A 17,827-nucleotide genomic window follows, 5' to 3' on the forward strand; every position below is an offset into this window, starting at 1 on the left:
TGTTCATCAGTGTATTAAACTGTAATAAACTGTGACCTGGGCCCAGTGTCAGGGTACATACCCTGTTGGCTTACAGACAATTTGCCTAGGCTCCTCACAGGGACCTAGCAATAGGCATCATCACCTGCTGCTGCCAGATGCAGGTGGTCTGGCAGCAGCTGAGAGGACCGCTCAGTACCCCGGCCCTCTCTCCCCCTCCTCTGCCTCCCCCATCCCCTCTGTCCACATGCATTCCTGCCCAGCCTCTCTTCCTCTCTTTCTGTCCTTCTCTGTCCCTGCTTTCTCTGCCCTTGTGGCTCTGTCTCCTCTCCAGGCCCTCACTCCCCTCCCTTCCAAATAAACTTCCTTTATACCAGATCTGTCCCATGGTGTGATTTCTCAGGGGACACCTTGGCATGGTGCCCTTCCACCATGTTATTTCATAACATACCCATCATCTCAGTATTCAGGAGGAGGCTGAGGCAGAAGGATCATAAGTTTGAGGCCAGCCTGGGTTACAGAGTGGGTCACTCAAAAATACATACATACATCTTCTAGTTATTTCTGGCTGCATACAGCGCTTAACCATGTCTATGAGGGTTCCACAAAGTCTTTTTTTTTTTTTTTTCAAATAGGACCAGGGTGGCGTTGATTTCCCCCACCTCCTCAGGCAACACTGCCCGCCCAGGTAGTCCATGCAGGCCTTTGGATGCAAGACGACAGCCACAGTCATGTGCTGCACCCACAGAGCTGTGCACAGGGTTCACCTTGTATGCTGCAGTACCCAATGCTGGGTTTGGCTCGGGCATCTGGGAAGCAGAGACAGGGGAAAGGTCCCTGAGGATTAGAAACGGAGGCACTGGAGATTGGTTTGCTGCCGAGGTAAGAAGTGTGCTGGGAGCTCTAGGCCAGGCTGGGCTAGAGAGTGAGATGTGTATCAAACAACAAACCCTAGAAACATATTAATATGTGAATGAGAAAGATAAAATGAATGGTGGAAGACGTGTCTACTCCTCAAGTATGGAGAGGATTTTTATTGTAGATATAAGGGAGGGACCAGACAGAGGCAAGTGTCCAGGCTGAACATGCGTTGAACCCGAGAATCGCAAGAAGACAGAGTCCTTGATTGTTTAATTAAAGCAAGCTATATTTGGGATGCACCCTGGACTAACCAGGCGGCTACCTCACCCTAAGTTGGGATTTGGCCTCTTGAACTCCCTCTTCTAGGAGAGATAAGGTGTTCCCATGGGTGAGGGACTTTGTAGCAGGATATTTAGTCTGCTACATTGTATTTGGAGTGGAGCTCAGTGATTAGGCAGTAGGAGAGGAGGTGGAGAGGGAGAAAAAGAGGAAGGGGAGGGGAGAAAGAGAGAAAGGGAAGAAAAAGGAGGCTATCAGCCATGGAGAAACACAAATGAGTCAAACTTCTACTGAAAGGTTAGATATTGGGTAACAACTCCAATTGTGTGGGCGTCTTGTTAATTGAGCATTTCTAAATATATGAATCCTTTAGATAATCATTAAGCTTTAAGAGTCTCATTTCATCCGGGCAGTAGTGGCGCACGCCTTTAATCCCAGCACTTGGGAGGCAGAGGCAGGCGGATTTCTGAGTTCGAGGCCAGCCTGGTCTACAGAGTGAGTTCCAGGACAGCCAGGGCTACACAGAGAAACCCTGTCTCAAAAACAACAACAACAACAACAACAACAACAACAACAACAACAACAAAAAGAGTCTCATTTCTACGGGATACTGCAAGGATGGCAGATATTGTCTGGGGTTCAGCTGAGCTTTGTGGATGCAGCGTGGGGGATTGGCAGAGCCATCCCCCATGCTGGCATCTCGTGGGTGCCAGGGCCTGCACATCCAGCTAGCTGGAGCTCCCATCATAGCCAAGGAACAGAGGGAACATGGTGGCTGCCCAGGAACAAGCCGGACCGGGTGCCGATTTCCAAATACTACCCCCTACCCCCTATAGGACACAGCCTCTATACATTGTTACAAAGATACAAAGAAAGGGAAGGAAAAAGGGAATGGAATTGCAAGCAGTTTACATCAGATCTAAGAAACAGGACCTTCTTAATTGCAGTTAGAAACCTTAACTTGAAAGGACTTAACACAGGGCAAATAGAAACTTCTTTTTAAGTGTCCTTTTAAAATGCTTATTTATTTTTAGTCTTTAATCCTTTTTTATAGTCCAGACTTCATCCCCCTCCTAGTCTGCCCCCCAACCTCCTCCCCTCCCCCAGTCTCCAAAAGGATGTCCTCACCGTCCCCCCTCCCTCCAGGTCTCCCCACTCCCTGGGGCCTCAAGTTTCTGGAGGGTTAGGTGCATCTGAGGCCAGACCCAGCAGTCCTCTGCTGTATATGTGCCCGGGGCCTCATATCAGCTGGCATATGCTGCCTGGTTGGTGGCTCAGTGTCTGAGAGATCTCCGGGGTCCAGGTCAGTTGAGACTGCTGGTCTTCCCATAAGGCCACACTCCTCAGATTCTTCCAGCTTTTCCCAGATTTAACCACAGGGGTCCTGGGCTTCTGTCCATTGGTTGAGTGTTAGTATCTGCATCTGACTCAGCTGCTTGTTGGGCCTCTCAGGGACAGCCATGCTAGGTCACTGTCTGTAAGCACACCACAGCATCAGTAACAGTGTCAGAGCCCCAGACCTCCCCTTGAGCTGCATCCTGATTTGGACCTGTCACTGGACCTCCTTTCTCTCATGGTGTTCTCCATTTTTGTCCCTGCGGTTCCTTCAGACAGGAACAATTCTGGGTCAGAGCTTTTCACTGTGGGATGGCAACCCCATCTCTCCACTTGGGGTATAGATCAAAACAGATAGTTCACAACAGAGGAATCTTGAATGGCTAAGAAGCACTTAAATCAGGGAAATTCAAATTAAAATGACCCCAAGATTCCACCTTACACCAATCAGAATGGCTAAGATCAAAAAAACTCAGGTGACAGCAGATGCTGGTGAGGATGTGAAGAAAGAGGAACACTCCTCCGTTGCTGGCAGGATTGCAAACTTTATAAGTGTTTTTTTTTTTTTTGGTTTTTTCGAGACAGGGTTTCTCTGTGTAGTCCTGGCTGTCCTGGAACTCACTCTGTAGATCAGGCTGGCCTCGAACTCAGAAATCCACCTGCTTCTGCCTCCTAGGTGCTGGGATTAAAGGCGTGCGCCACCACCGCCCGGCTTTATAAGTGTTTTAATTGTAAACAGAACCCTAACATGCAAGGCATATTGTTCCTGTTTCAGTCTCCCATTAACTTACAAGGTATATTGTTCCTGCTTAGCCTCACACGTGGTCTTCAGACTAAAACTGGACCATGAGAACAGAGACAGGCAAAGAGGGTAATAGAGGAGCCATCAACCAAGAAACATGGTCTGGGCCAAGAGGCCAAGAGAGCAGCTTAGCCAAAATGGCTGAGTTATATAGCAGTCAGGCTGGGTGAAGGAAGTGGAAGGTCCTAGGAAGCGGAAGTTTAGGGTGTGTACAGGGGAGAAGAGCTGAGAGGAGCTGCAGGTACTGAGGGATGCTGGGAGAACTGGCCAGCATCCACTTTAATAGGCACCCCAGTCAGCCATTTGTCCTGGGATTCTGAAACGTAACATTATGTTTATTGATTTATCTGTCTGTGGATGTCCTTCCATCTCTCCATCTCTCCAGTTCCCAGTTACTTTTTCTATTGCTGAGGCAAAAGCCGATCGAGGGGAAAAGGATTTATTTTAGTTGACAGTTCAAAGGTACAGTCCATTGTTACAGACAGGTCACAGAGAAGGAGGCTGAAGCAGAGGGCAGTGGATGCTTGTGTTCAGATAGTCTTCTCCTCGTTATCTGGACCTGGAGACAGGGATTGGTGCTGCTCGTTTTAGTCTGAGTCTTCCCACTTCAGTTAGCATATACTCCTTCGTGGCTGTAAGCTTAATAATCCTGAAACATGTCATGTGGCAAATTCCTCGGAGTTAAAACGTTCCATATTGAAGCCAGGGGTGCTGGCCCACAGTTAATTCCACCAGAGGCCGGTGGATCTCTGGGTTTGAGTGAGTTCCAGGACAGCTAGGGCTACACAGAGAAATCCTGTCTTGAAAAGATGGATTAGCAGTTAAGAGCACAGCTACCTGTTTTTTCAGATAACCTGGGTTCAATTCCCACATGGCATTTCACAACTGTCTGTAACTCCAGTTCCAAGGAATCTGGCTCCCTCACACAGACATACATGCAAGCAAAACACCAATGCACATAAAATAAAAATAATAAAATTAAATAAAATCACCAACAAAAAAGAAAAAAAAAACAACAAAAATTTATATCTTGAAAGGAAAACCATAAGACTCTTTCTTTCTTTCTTTCTTTCTTTCTTTCTTTCTTTCTTTCTTTCTTTCTTCTTCTTCTTTTTTTTTCCGAGACAGGGCTTCTCTGTGTAGCTCTGGCTGTCCTGTAACTCAGTGTAGACCAGGCTGGCCTCAAACTCTACCTGCCACCACTGCCCGGCAACAATAAGACTCTTAAACTTCAAAGGGAAGCTTCTTAAGATCGAGGGAGAAAAAACCAACTCAGAAAGCTCAGGAAGTTCTTGAAGCTGTCCAAATTCACTACCCACTTCTTCCCCAGACTTATATAAGCAGTAATGGTTGCTGCACCCAGCTCCCCTCACTGGGGGATTCTAAGCAGTAGCCCTACCCCTGAACCACACCCCCAGCCTCTCTTTTGTAGATATTTGGATCTATTACTGCCTTGGCCACTGGTCTCTTTATAGTGCACTACATAAACTTTCCTTTGAACTTTAAAACAAGTTGGAATAAAATTTTATGTGCATTCAACACATATAGACCTTTTCCCTAAACAAGTTCAAGAACTATTTATACAGCATATACATTGAGGCAGTGTCACAGCCCTTGGAAGTGTGTACTAAAGAAAATATGATACAAGGGCTGGGCATGGGGGTATGAACTGTTAGTCCCAGCTGGGAGAGGGAGAGGTAAGTGGATCTCTGTGTGTTTGAGGCCAGCCTGGTCTACATAGCAAATTCCAGACCAGGCAGGTCACAACAAACTGAGACTCTGTCTGTGTGCATGGATGTGTGTACACCATGGCATGAGTGTGGAGGTCAGAAGATATCTTTATATAGCTAGTTCTCAGCTTCGCTAGGTTCCAGGGATGAGCTCGGGTGAGCACAAGCTTATACTCACTATGACATTCACTGGGCCTTTGCTATGAATGTTGGCCTAAAATTAGCTGTCCCCGTCTCAGTGGTCTGAGTGCTAGGATTAGAAGTATAATATGTTCTTGTGTTTTGTTATACACTTTTAGTGTGTGTGTGTGTGTGTGTGTGTGTTAGGCCTGCATGTGAGTGTAGAGTCTATAGAAGCCAGAAGAAGGGATCAGCTGCCCTGTAATAAAATTCTTAAATATTGGAGTTATCTAACTTTTTAAAAATTTGCACGTGTGAACGCACGCTTGTGTGTTTGTGTGTGGTATGAATGTGTGTGTGGTGCATTTGTGTATGTGTATGTGGTGTGCGTGCATGTGTGTGCACTATGGCCATGGTATACCAGTGCGCACATATAGAAGTCAGAGGACAGCTTGCAGGAGGCTGTTCTTTCCTTTCACTACGTGGCGTGGCGCCCAGGAATCAAACTGCCACTGTGGGGTTCTCCCAGTGAGCACCTTTACTGTTGCTGAGCCTCTCACTGCCCCCAGCCCATTAGTTGTATATCTGTGAAAACATCAAAGCATAGTATAAAACATAAAATAATAAAAACCCAGCAATATCTACACAATGAAGTCAGTACAAAACAGAGGAAGACAAGCTATTCTTTTAGGCCAGCCACTGTCTTTTCTCTCGGAACCCTGAGGTGTACCTTAATCTCAAAGGCCTGTTATCAGACCTCCAGGTGTGTGTGGTCTTGATGTTCTTTTATAGTCAGAGACTTCCTTCATAGCAACACAGTCACCAACATGACAGTTTGCTTATCTCGGGACTCAGTAAGCCTCTGTGTCCATTCCTCCCAGTCAAATTTGATTTTGTCATAAGATTTGGTTCTCTTCTGCCAAGTTACTCTTTTCCCCTCTCAAAATAACATAGATGTGAAGACGGGCATCCCGGAACTGCACACATCACAATGCATGTGGAAGGTGGGTATTTTGGGATTCATGAATACGACTCCTCCTGTGTCACCTCACACCACAGTGAGGCCGTGAGTGCTGGTGTCCGGACACTGTATGAATATGGGAAGGTACCAGGGAGCAGAATCTACACATATGCGAGATATTAATATATATGTATAAACAACTATATTTGTTTTCTATTTCTATGATAAAACACCATTACCAAAAACAACTCGAGGTTGAAAGAATTTATTTTGGTTTACTGTTCCAGAGGGATAGAGGTACATCATGGCAAGGAAGGCCTCCACACACAGCTAGCTGAGAGAGAGGGAAAGGAGGGAGGGAGAAAGGAAGGGAGAGATGGAGGGAGAGGGGGAAGGAGGGAAAGGAGGGAGAAAAAGAGGGAGGAAGAGAGGGAAGGAAGGAGAGAAAGAGGGAGGGAGGGGGCTGGAGAGATGGCTCAGAGGATAAGAGCACTGACTGCTTTTCCAGAGGTCCTGAGTTCCATTCCCAGCAACCACAAGGTGGCTCACAACCATCTGTAATGGGATTCCATGCCCTTTTCTAGTGTGTCTGAAGACAGCAACAGTGTACTCATATAAATAAAATAAATAATTCTTAAAAAAAAAAAGAGGGAGAGAGGGAGGAAGAGAGAGGAAGGAGAGAGAGAGAGAGAGGAGAGACAGAGAGAAAGAGAGAACAGGAAGTAGTGGAGGTATAAACTCTCAAAACCTGCCCCAGGGATATATAGTAATGCTCTCTTCCTACAGGCTCACATTCCCTTCCTAAAGAGCAGCGCCAGTGAACGGGGGCTCAAGTGTTTGAACACATGATCCTATGTGGAGCATTTCTCATTTGTGGAACCATTACAGCATTTATGCCTGTTGTTTTTGTGTTTGCTGGAATTGGAAATCACGATCTTAAAATCCCTACTACTGAGCAATGTCCCAGCCCCTCACTTGTGGCTTTTTAGCACTGATGGACACCCCCAAACCTCCACTAGTGGGTATTCTAGTCAGGGACTTTACTTCAGAGCCCCAACCCCATATGTTTTATAAATCTGTGAATACATCTGCCATCTAACTTATTATAGACGTAAATGCATACTGAGACCACACTCCTTGCCTCTATCAGCTTATTAGACAGGAAAGATCCCAAAATCTGAGAACAGTGAGAACAGGCTTTGTGTACAAATGAGTTCCTAGGTTGATGGTAAGAGTTCAAACTGACAACATGTATATACCATGTATAGTGTTTCTTTCTCTCTGTCTCTCTCTGTCTCTGTCTCTCTGTCTCTGTCTCTGTCTCTGTCTCTGTCTCTCTCTCTCTCCCTCTGTCTCTCTCATTTTTTTTTCAATACAGGGTTTCTCTGTGTAGCCCTGGCTGTTCTGGAACTCACTGTGTAGGCCAGTTTGGCCTCAAACTCACAGAGATCCATTTGCCTCTGTCTTCCTAGTGCTGGGATCAAAGGCATGTGCCACTATCACACACAGTCAATACTTTATGTTTATTCATTATAGTATTTTGTGGTAGAACAAGAGATGGAAATAGAACAGGTAGAAATCAAAAGGAAACAGGAGCATCCAATTATGATTTGTGTAACTAACAAAATCAATATTGAGGTCAGTTCCAGGACCAGGCAGGAAGTGGAAATAAACACAACATGGCGCATGGCTTGTGCTAACTGGCTAACTGGCTAACTGGCTAACTGGCTGGTTCTTTCATTCCTTGCTTGCTTGGTCTTGTTAAGTTGCCCAGGCTGTCTCTAACCTGATGCTTTCGCATCAGCCTACAGGTTGGCCCAAAAGGAGCCAGCCATAAAGCAGCTCACCCTGATTATGTAACAAACCAGCTCTGATTTGATACTGAGATGAGCTCTGATATGATACAATGTAACATTGATTGAATTGTAAGGAATGATTGAATAAAGTGAGAATATTCCAAAGGCCAATTTGTGTGGACCTCCTAATTGCTCAGTGCCTCACAGATCCAGAGGGCCCTGTCACCAGACCCTGCAGACCCTGAACTGTTTCAAGGACCCAAAGTGTAGTAGACTCTGAGTTAAGTGAGTGGGCTTCTTAGTTCAGTGTGCTACCTTATTTTGGCCTCAGGTCACGGAGCTTGCCACAGTCTCTTTTGTCTTAAAGATGTAGTATAAGTGGTAGATTGTTCGTCTGCCATGTGTGAAGCCCTTAGTTCCTTCTCCAGCACTATAGACACCCTGTAAGTGTGATGTGAAACTCTAATTGGTCTCAGCATTTGCATATTGGGCACAGGAGGCTCTGGAATAGGCCATCCTCATCTATATAGCAAGTTCAAGGCTAGCCTGGGCTGCAAGAGTTCCTCCCTCAAAAAAACCAAACAAACAAAAAACCCAAATAAATAAAATAAAAAAGGGCAGAGCTAAGTGGTGGACACCACTCCCTATCTATGTTTGCCAAGGAAGTGTGAGTCCATGAGTCTGCATCACGTGACACAATCAGAAATTTCCACACCAGTCCAGTTCCCAGCACCAATGTCGAGGAGCTCCCAGTCCCCTGTAACTCGTCTTTGGGAGGTCTGACACCCTTTTCTGGCCTCAGAGGCACCTGTACAAATGTGTACATAGCCAGATAGGGACACACACATAAAAAAATAAAAATAAAACAAACCTTTCAAAAAATGTTAAAAGACCTTCCAGGGCTGGTAACAGGGCTCAGTGGGAAAGGGGCTTGCTGAAAAGCCTGGCAGCCTGGATTTGATCATCAGAGTAGAAGGAGAGAGCTGACTTCCTCTGTGTTGTCCTCTGACCTTTAAATGTACACTGTGAAACAACATGCCATGCTCTTCCCAAGGCTGGCCCTGAATTTACACAGTGGGAAATGACCATGAACTCCTGGACCTTTTATCTTGCCTTCGCCTATTAGAAGCCACAGCTCCCAGTTTAAGTAGAACTAGGGACACTCAGTGCATGCTAAGTGAGCACTCTGACAGAGCCATGTCTCGGCCCAGAAGTCTCTTGATTATACTTACAATGTTCAAATATTTGAAGAAAATAAAAATTGTGAAATTCTTGCCTTGCTATTTTTGGATGTTGAAGTTTGGCTGTGGACTGTTAACGAAAAAGTTAATTCTTTAAAAATTAATTGATCATTAACAAAAACCCAAATAGTCATGTCTTGTTCTTGTCTACAGAGAAAACATTAGTCAGATGTGAAAAAGTTTCACCACAATCTTTCCAACAAATGGTGTTGGGAAGACTGGCCCAGAAGCTTACAGGTACACTGCAGGCTGAGGTTCCATTTTCTAAAAGGGCCAATTTCTTGCCTTCGGCGGTAGAACGCATCTCTGTAATCTTAGCACTCTAAAGCCCGGAGGCAGGAGGATTTCTGTGAGTTTAAGGCCAGCTTGGGCTATTTGAAAGTTCTGAAGCTGGGAGGCATGTCCACCTGTAACCTCAGCACTCAGGAGGCTGAGGCAGGAGGATCAGGGGTTCCAGGCAGCCTGAACCACACACTGAGAACCTTTCTCCCAACCAAATAAAGAGATTACACAATAATATGAATTTACTCACTGTTTCTAAGTGAGTACACTTATGGTTAACATGGTAAATTTAATGTGAAGTGTTAGGGTTTTTTGTTTGTTTGTTTGATTGTTTTGAGGGGGTTGGTTATTTTATTGTTTTTTGTTTGTTTGTTTGTTTTTTGATACAGATCTTACTGTGTATCACTGTAACACTGTGCAGCCTGGAAATTCAGTATGTAGACCAGGCTGGATTCAAGTTCCCAGAGATTCAACTGTTTCTACCTCCTGAGTACTGGGATTAAAATCATGCACCACTGTGCCCAGGTATATGAAGAGTATTTAATCACAACCTTAAGAAAATCTGCCAGGATGGAGTTTAATAGTTCTTTTCATGCATCTATTGGGTTGTATGGGACCCACAGCCTCACCATGGGGTGAAGATTATATTCTCCTTGTCCATGTCCCAATCGTTATGTGACACATGGCTGACTGTTCACCACTGTATTTTATGACATTGTTGCTTTGTTTGTGTATTTGTGAACTTCTTTATGTGGAGCACAGCCCAACGGTCCAAGTCTGTTATCTCACTGAGGAGGTTGAGGCAGGACGGTCACAAGCTCAAGGTCAGCATGGTTGAGATTATATCTCAAAATAAAAAGCAAAAATGGAAAGCTGTGGTGTGACAGAACAGTAAAGCCCCAGTGAAGGGCTGGGTGTGACTCAGTGGTAGAGCCCCTGCCTAGAACTCCCCAGTGAGGGGCTAGGGATGCAGTATAGTGCAGTGGTTGAGCCTTTGCAGGAACACGGCCCATGGTTCCATTCTCAGAACTGGAAACAAAAAAGGCATGTGTCCCTTCACATTACTTTCCTAATTGAATGAAAAAAAAAAATAAATAAAGGAGAGGAACATGGGTGGTCCTGGGTATGGTGGAGGAGAAAGTTTATTACACACACACATACTTGTGCACACACATCTCACACACACACACACACACACACGTACACACACACATGTACACACATACATGCACACACACATATACACACATACACACATACACGCACACACACGTACACTCACACACATGGGAGAGCATAACCAGAGCAGACATAAGCAGAGTAGACCGAGTTGTGCCATGTGAGAAGGGGAGGGAAAGGGAGAGGAGAGAGAGGGAGGGTTCTAGGTGCAGCAGCAGTCAGGAGGCAAAAAGTACAAAGAGGGGGTAATCACAATTGTTGATTATATAGGAAAGAGCAGCCCAACCCCTGGGCTTGAGAGTCAGGGTAGAGTCCCAGATATGCCAGCCAGGAGGGCCCTGTAACAGTTAGGGACTGAGAGATGCTAGGAGAAAACCTGGTGGCCAGGTCCTCTCTCATTTGTCAAATAAGCCCCTCAGCTGCTTGTCCCAGGTTTGAGATCTCAGCTACTATAGATGCGACTTTATCTAGAACTAGGAGCCAGATGTGGTGGTGCACACCATTCATCCCAGCACTAGGGAGGCAGAGGCAGGAGGATCAGTGTGATTTTGAAGCCAGCTTGGTCTACAAAGTTACAAGCCAGCCAGGACTGCATAGTGAGACTCTGTCTCCAAAAAGAAAACAGAAAAAAAAAAAAAAAAAAAAAAAAAAGAAAGAAAGAAAGAAAGGAAAGAACAGTTTCAAAACACTAACACAGTTCATGGTACCAGGAATGCTTTATCAGAGCCCAACATGGCACCCAGTGGGGAGTGACAGGTTAAGGAGGGCCTCAGGTTCAAAGAAACACAGGAAACATATTTCAGTTCTTAACAGACACACATTTTTCTTTCAAACTCTTTATTATTCCAAGTAAGAAAAAATGTAAAATAAATAAATAAGATAAATACCCATAATAAATAAGAGGAAACTCAAAAAGAAACATCCCTAGAAGCAGGAGGACTTAGGATGCATAGCTGGGGCTTCGGCCCTGCAAAGGCTCTACCATGCTCAGGGGGTCAGAGGAGCCCACATCTGGGGGCTCTGGGGGCAGGAATCCTGGTTGCTCTTGGGGTTCGTGGAGCAGGCCTGGCATGGGCAGGAAACGCACAGGTCCCCGGGATGTTGGATCCTGGTTTGGAGAGTCCTTCTGGGGCAGACGCAGGGGCAGGCCATGGGCTTCAGACTGGTAAACGTTGTACCCATCTTCAAGCAGCAGCTCCCGGAAGCTGCAGGCCTCGGGATCAAAGTGAAGCTGGAGGACAGAGAAAACAGTCAGAGACACACAGTACATTTCTATTTGCCAACCCTTGACAGTCCAGTCCAGCCCCAAACTCCTCCTTCAGATTCAGGTCCAGCCTCAGCCTCTCTCAGATCCAGCCTCCTCCTTCAGGCCTGGAGTCCAGACATAGATCAACTCCATTCACATCAGAAGTTCCAGTCCCCTCTCTATCTGCAGACCAGCAGGTTCTGGCCCAGCCTCTTCACTCAGCCTTTCTCTGCCTCAGTTGGCATTCTGCCCACCACCTCTAGTCATGTCATTTATTGGTCTTGGGTACCAGAGTGCCCCACTGTCAGCAGGAGCAAGACCTGTGAGAGGTTAGGTCAGGTGCAGGATTACAGTCCTGACACTCAGCCTCTCTGAGGGCCAGTCTGCCCTTCACATATGTCAAGATTCGAAGCCAGTGTTTTGCGAAGAGACAATGGGCGCACAGCCAATGGGGAATGCATTAAACATACACTCTAAGCATGGGGCCTCTGAGAGAGGACCACAGAGAGAGACTCACCGATCCGTATAGAGTTCCATCTGGCTGTTGGCAAAGAAACCTGGAGGCCTTGACACCCAGGATTTGAATGACCCCTGGCTTCAAGGCTTTGAGCTCCAGCAGACCTGTGAGGCAAAACAGAGACACTCAGGGTCTGTCCACAGAGGTGAGAACCTAGAAGCCTAGTCCCCTCACCTCTGTGAGGCCCCATCCCACACTCACTTTCTGGACTGCGGTGTGCTGCCCCTACCACTGTTCCATCCTCCCTGATCTCCAGGTGGGCTTCAGTGTCCTGGTCGTCATCCGTGTAGAGGTACCTCTGCCGGACTTGACCCCCAAACTGGAGGAGGGGGCTGGAGTCAGGGATGGGGTATGCTTGGTAGACCCCCAGCAAGAAGACAGCCAGCAGTAGTCGGACCCACAGTCCCAGGGCCCCAACTTTAGATTTCATCCAGTCCATCATTGCTGTGATCCGTTAGGGAGAGTCCCTGGGAAGCGTCTAAGAAGCCAGGTCACCTGGAATTGGCTTCTGACTCCGGTGCCCGAGCAGAGCAGGTTCAGGTTCAGACTGGGACTCAGGCAAAGAGAATGCCTGTTTCTCCTGTGTTGAATCCCCAGCTAAGAAGACACTAAGGCTGTCTGGTGAATGCAGAAATACCAGAATTTATACCCAGACAAGCCCGCCCACGTGCCCTCCCCACTCCTGACGCGTGATATTTGACACACTTGGCAGGAACCTGAATTCCACCGTGGCCAGGGCGGCCTGGATGGATGATGCAATGGGGGGGGGGGGTCTTTCCAACAGGGGTCTGAGGGAAAAAGGTTAGGCATGGACCCCTGGATTTGGGGGAAGAGTGTTGGGGGTCTGCACTTCTAAATCTAAGGGAGGAGTCTGGGGTCTGTGCTCCTTGGTCTGAGGGAGGAGGGTTGGAGTCTGGAAGAGGCTGGGATCTTCACCTCAGCATCTCAGGGGAGGAAAGATGGGATTTGGGGCCCTGGGTCTAAGGGAGGGGACTTGTCTGCACTCCTGAGTCTGAGGAAGGAGGCTGGGGTCTGCACTCCTGGGTCTGAGGGAGGAGGCTGAAGTCTACACTTCTAGGTCTGAGGGAGGTGGCTAGGGTCTGCACTCCTGGGTCTGAGGGAGGACGCTGAGGTCTGGCTCTTGGGTCTGAGGGAGGAGGCTGGGGTCTGTACTCCTGAGTCTGAGGGAGGAGACTGGGTTCTGGCTCTCAGGTACTAAGAAGGAACCTGGGGCCTCAGACTTCCTGTGTAAGCAACTGAGCTTGTGTAGTTCATCCTTTTTGAATTTTAAGGTTCAAGGTGCTTTGGGGGGTCTGAGGCTTTCTTTAACCATCAGGAGAGCTGCATCAGCCATGTGTAAGAGGAGTCCTCAGCTCAGCAGGTGGAAGTCTCCCAGCTGGCCACAGGCCAATCACCCTCACCAACCCCTGTTTAGCATTCAGGTCCTGTGCTCAGCTGCTGTCCTCCCTGATGCAATCCTAGTGCTTCTTTCACCAGACACTGTCCTGCACAGGTGCTCCCCAGATTCCTTGGGGGATGGGTAGGATCCAGCTCTGTGAGGGGGAAGAGCTGGATGGTTTCTTGCAGTCAAAGGCATGCTGGGGCAGATTTCTGGGTCTATAGGAGAAACCGTGAGCAAGGACTCTTGGGAGTGAGCCAGGAGGCCGAGCACCAACTCCTAAGCCCCAGGGAGTATCTAAGGGAGGAGGCTGGGGACAGGACCTTTAGGTCTGAGGTGGCCCTGGGACTCTGAAGCGGTGAAGAAATGATCTAATCTTGGGCCAACCAAGTGGAATTTCTGAATCTTTGTAAAGTATCAAGGTGAGGCTTCAGGCCCGACTCTGTGCGATTAATTAAAGGGCTCAGGACCATGGGAGGACCTTTGTCTCAGTCTCACTAGAGGCCTGTCTAAAAACAATGTTAAAAAATATTCTGGCCAGAAAAAGTTACCTGCTGTATTTGCCAGTCTAAAAAGTAGCAGCTGGACCCCAGACTTTAGGATCACCACAGAGGAGGGACTTGGGGCGCAGACAATGTGTGGAGTGTGGTGTGTAGGCGGCTACAAGTAGAGGCTCAGACTTGGGTTGAGGTAGCTGGCAAACAGGTTCTCCATCCTCCTGGGAGAGTGCAGCGGGGCGGGGTTGGAAGAAGGAGCAGGTGGCCAGGCTTCGCTCTGCTGAGGCGTGGCTACTCCCGGAGCATCTAGCTAAGGGAAGCAAGTCCCAGCACCGGAGAAGGAACCGCGCATGGGACCTGAGCTCTTGGCTCCAGCCTTGCAGCTCGGGCGCTAGTCCCCGGGTCCATACAGAGGATATGGCAGCTTCTGGGTACCAATTGGGCTGCCCATAGTAGAGTCAGAGAACCCAGAAGAAGGGACAGGGGCGAAGGGCCCCATCCACCAGGGCGGAGGAGAGGGTGCAGCGCCAGATAGAATGTGACTCCGCCTCCTGCTACCTGCCCTGCCCGGAGGGCGGAGGCTATACAACCTTGGAACCCTGCCTCTCTCTCTCTCCCCACGGGTCTCTGAGCCCAGCCTTCAGTTTCAGGAAGGAAGCTTGAGCAAGCGAAACTGATGAAGGCTACGTTTTGGAACTGGAAGCTCAGGCAAAAAGAATTCGTTTGCACCACCAGCAAGGAGCTCAGGTTAGTTGGCACTGGGAATGCCAGACCCCAGGGGTGATGAGAGTATCAAGGCCCCTCTAACCCTAACAGCCCCCCCCCCCCCCGCTCGTCTTCCTCAAAACATGGAAGCTACCCCAAATCTCTCCCCATCAAGAATCCCTTCCCTCAGCCGGGCGGTGGTGGCAGACGCCTTTAATCCCAGCACTTGGGAGGCAGAGGCAGGTGGATTTCTGAGTTCGAGGCCAGCCTGGTCTACAGTTCTAAAATCCCCCTTCTTTACCTGGGCATCCCTTGGTTCCCAACTACTGCCTGGGAGGCAGAATGTGCCCCTAACATGGAGGTGCACCCTAGAAGGTAGGTGAGATGTGAAGGCCCCCCAGACCTCCCTGACTTTCAGCCACTCATTTGCTCCTGACCTCACCGTAGTTCCCGGAGCCTGAGGAGTCCCAGACTCGGTGGCTCTCACTGTGTGTCTTCTAACTCACCTTTCCTCCCCACAGCCATGTGGACTCCCAGCCGGAGGCAGCTCTGCCTGGCATTCCTGTTGGTCTGTGTGCTCTCTGCCGGCTCCTTCTTTTTCCACCTGAATGGAAGACACTTCTTTCGAAATGGTCTAACTTTCTCTGTCCTGTGTTCAGACTATCGCCTGTTGAGGTCCCCAGTGGCAATGGTATGCCTACCTTATCCACTGCAGACATTCAATGGCTCCTCTTCCTGTCCTGAGCAGTCATTCTCGCTCTCTGGGACTTGGACAATCACCCCGGGAGGCAGGTTTGGTAACCAGATGGGACAGTATGCCACATTGCTGGCCCTAGCCCAGCTCAATGGCCGCCAAGCCTTCATCCAGCCTGAGATGCATGCCACACTGGCCCCTGTGTTCCGGATCTCCCTGCCAGTGCTGGACCCTGAGGTGGACAGCCTCACCCCTTGGCAGCACTTAGTCCTACATGACTGGATGTCAGAGGAGTACTCCCACCTGGAGGACCCATTTCTCAAGCTGTCTGGTTTCCCCTGCTCTTGGACCTTTTTCCACCATCTCCGGGAACAGATTCGCAGGGAATTCACCCTCCATGACCACCTACGGGAAGGTGCCCAGCACTTGTTGAGCGGGCTCCGTATAGGCCCAGCGGGCATCCGCCCTCACACATTTGTGGGTGTCCATGTGCGTCGTGGAGACTATCTGGAGGTGATGCCCAATCGCTGGAAAGGTGTGGTGGGTGACCGAGCTTACCTCCAGCGAGCCATGGATTGGTTTCGGGTCCGGCACAAAGACCCCATCTTTGTGGTCACCAGCAATGGCATGAAATGGTGTTTGGAAAACATCGACACGTCCCATGGTGATGTGGTCTTCGCTGGCAATGGCCAGGAGGGTACACCGGGGAAGGACTTTGCCCTGCTCACACAGTGTAACCACACCATTATGACTATTGGCACCTTTGGCTTCTGGGCTGCCTACTTAGCTGGTGGGGACACTGTCTATCTTGCTAACTTCACCCTGCCAGATTCAGAGTTTCTGAAGATCTTCAGGCCAAAGGCTGCCTTCCTGCCCGAGTGGGTGGGCATTAATGCAGACTTGTCCCCACTGCAGGCTAAGTTTGACTCCCAGGACACAGACAGTCTTTTTAGATTGGTCTGACTCATCAAGAGTCAGCCATCCATGTCTTTATGCTTTGGAGGATGTCTGTGGTAGTCCCCGAGGTGGGGGGCACTTCTTTCCAGACTTGCAGGTGAGCTTTTCGGAAATGCTGGAATGCTTTACAGACATTTCAACAGGATATCATTTTCTGATGGCAGGGGAAGCCCAAGTCAGCATTGTAAACCACAGTCTCCTGAGTCTCCTGGCTCACCTTCTTAGAACCTCTGGGCAGCTGCTTCTAGATTAAGAAGGCTGAAGAAAACCCAGACTTACCAGCTGGCCTCCTGGATTTCTGGAGTCATTCTAGGCTGTTTCTGAAAGCCTGGTCCAGTTCCTGTGCAGCACCCTGCAGGGCCTCCCAACACGCCATAGACACTGAAGAATTTAATGAATGTGGATACAAAATCTTAGTCCCACCTCACTGCTGGAAACACAGGGTGACACGAACCATTCAGGAGCCAGCCTCTTGTTAGAAAGATGAGAACAATTCGAGCACATATGAATTCTGTCCAACTCCTTGGCCCCAGAGAAACCTCAGAGACTTTTATTTAGGGTGGGAAGAGTAAATGGGCTGAAATGTGGGCTCAAGGATGAAGCCACTGTTGAGATGCAGCCGTCTGCAGGAGTAGTGTTTCCTAAAAGATCCAGGAACTTAAGGGGGGGGGGGCTCAAAAGTTAAAGAGTTACACAGATTAGTCCTGGATTTAGGATCAAGGAGGTTTCTTCTTCTGAGGATGCTATAGGGGATCTGGGGGGTCTGTTTTTTAGAGGTAATCAGGCCCACAGAAAAGAAGGGTATACCCCTGGGCTCACAAAGTCCCTAAATCCGACTCAGGGTGAAGGATCTGAAAGTGTTCCAGAACCTTGAACTCAGCCTAAGCCCCTACAGAAGCACAGGCTTGAAGCAAGGATGGGACATTTGCCTGAGATCAGGTATACCTGATGGTTTTTCAAGGATGGAGGAAGTTTACTCAGATAGCGTTTAATCTAATTGTATTCCCTCCAAGACCGACTTCTATTCTTCTCAGGGAGTTTCCGGGTGCTTTTTTCCCAACTTGGCCTGTACAGGCTGGAGAGAGGGAGCTGTGAATTAAAGGGCCACATCACCAACACATGTATCTGACATTTTTGGAGCTGACTGTGTACTGCATGTGTGAGTGTGCAACACAATAAAGGGATGTGTGTGTGTGTGTGTGTGTGTGTGTGTGTACCGGGGACATTCATGATTCATGGATACAGCA

At 48.4% G+C, this 17,827-nt stretch overlaps 2 protein-coding genes across 2 annotated transcripts; one reads left to right on the plus strand and one right to left on the minus strand.

Annotated features, from left to right (window-relative positions):
• Window positions 1-11,385: 11,385 nt before the first annotated feature.
• On the minus strand, window positions 11,386-12,946 carry Fgf21 (fibroblast growth factor 21). Its single transcript, XM_034489097.2, has 3 exons — window positions 12,530-12,946; window positions 12,329-12,432; window positions 11,386-11,796 (listed from the first exon to the last, which is right to left on the minus strand). Exons 1-3 carry the CDS (start codon window positions 12,768-12,770, stop codon window positions 11,506-11,508), a joined length of 636 nt encoding a protein of 211 aa, XP_034344988.1. The 5' UTR covers window positions 12,771-12,946; the 3' UTR covers window positions 11,386-11,505.
• Window positions 12,947-14,481: 1,535 nt separating this feature from the next.
• Window positions 14,482-17,700, plus strand: Fut1 (fucosyltransferase 1 (H blood group)). The gene is made up of 2 exons (XM_034510704.2): window positions 14,482-14,971; window positions 15,451-17,700. The coding sequence occupies exon 2, from the start codon at window positions 15,453-15,455 to the stop codon at window positions 16,584-16,586; it is 1,134 nt and encodes a 377-aa protein (XP_034366595.1). The 5' UTR covers window positions 14,482-14,971; window positions 15,451-15,452; the 3' UTR covers window positions 16,587-17,700.
• Window positions 17,701-17,827: the final 127 nt, after the last annotated feature.

The sequence above is a fragment of the Arvicanthis niloticus genome, chromosome 1 (genome assembly GCF_011762505.2).
Source record: "Arvicanthis niloticus isolate mArvNil1 chromosome 1, mArvNil1.pat.X, whole genome shotgun sequence".
Taxonomy (NCBI): Eukaryota; Metazoa; Chordata; class Mammalia; order Rodentia; family Muridae; genus Arvicanthis; species Arvicanthis niloticus.

What these genes read in the sequence shown, in the direction of transcription:
- Fgf21 (XM_034489097.2), bottom strand. Translation starts at nt 12,770, where the DNA reads ATGATGGACTGGATGAAATCTAAAGTTGGGGCCCTGGGACTGTGGGTC. An exon ending in AGCACACCGCAGTCCAGAAA is followed by an intron (nt 12,433 to 12,529) that starts GTGAGTGTGGGA and finishes TTTGCCTCACAG; the next exon opens with GTCTGCTGGAGCTCAAAGCC. An exon ending in ATGGAACTCTATACGGATCG is followed by an intron (nt 11,797 to 12,328) that starts GTGAGTCTCTCT and finishes TCTGTCCTCCAG; the next exon opens with CTTCACTTTGATCCCGAGGC.
- Fut1 (XM_034510704.2), top strand. Translation starts at nt 15,453, where the DNA reads ATGTGGACTCCCAGCCGGAGGCAGCTCTGCCTGGCATTCCTGTTGGTC.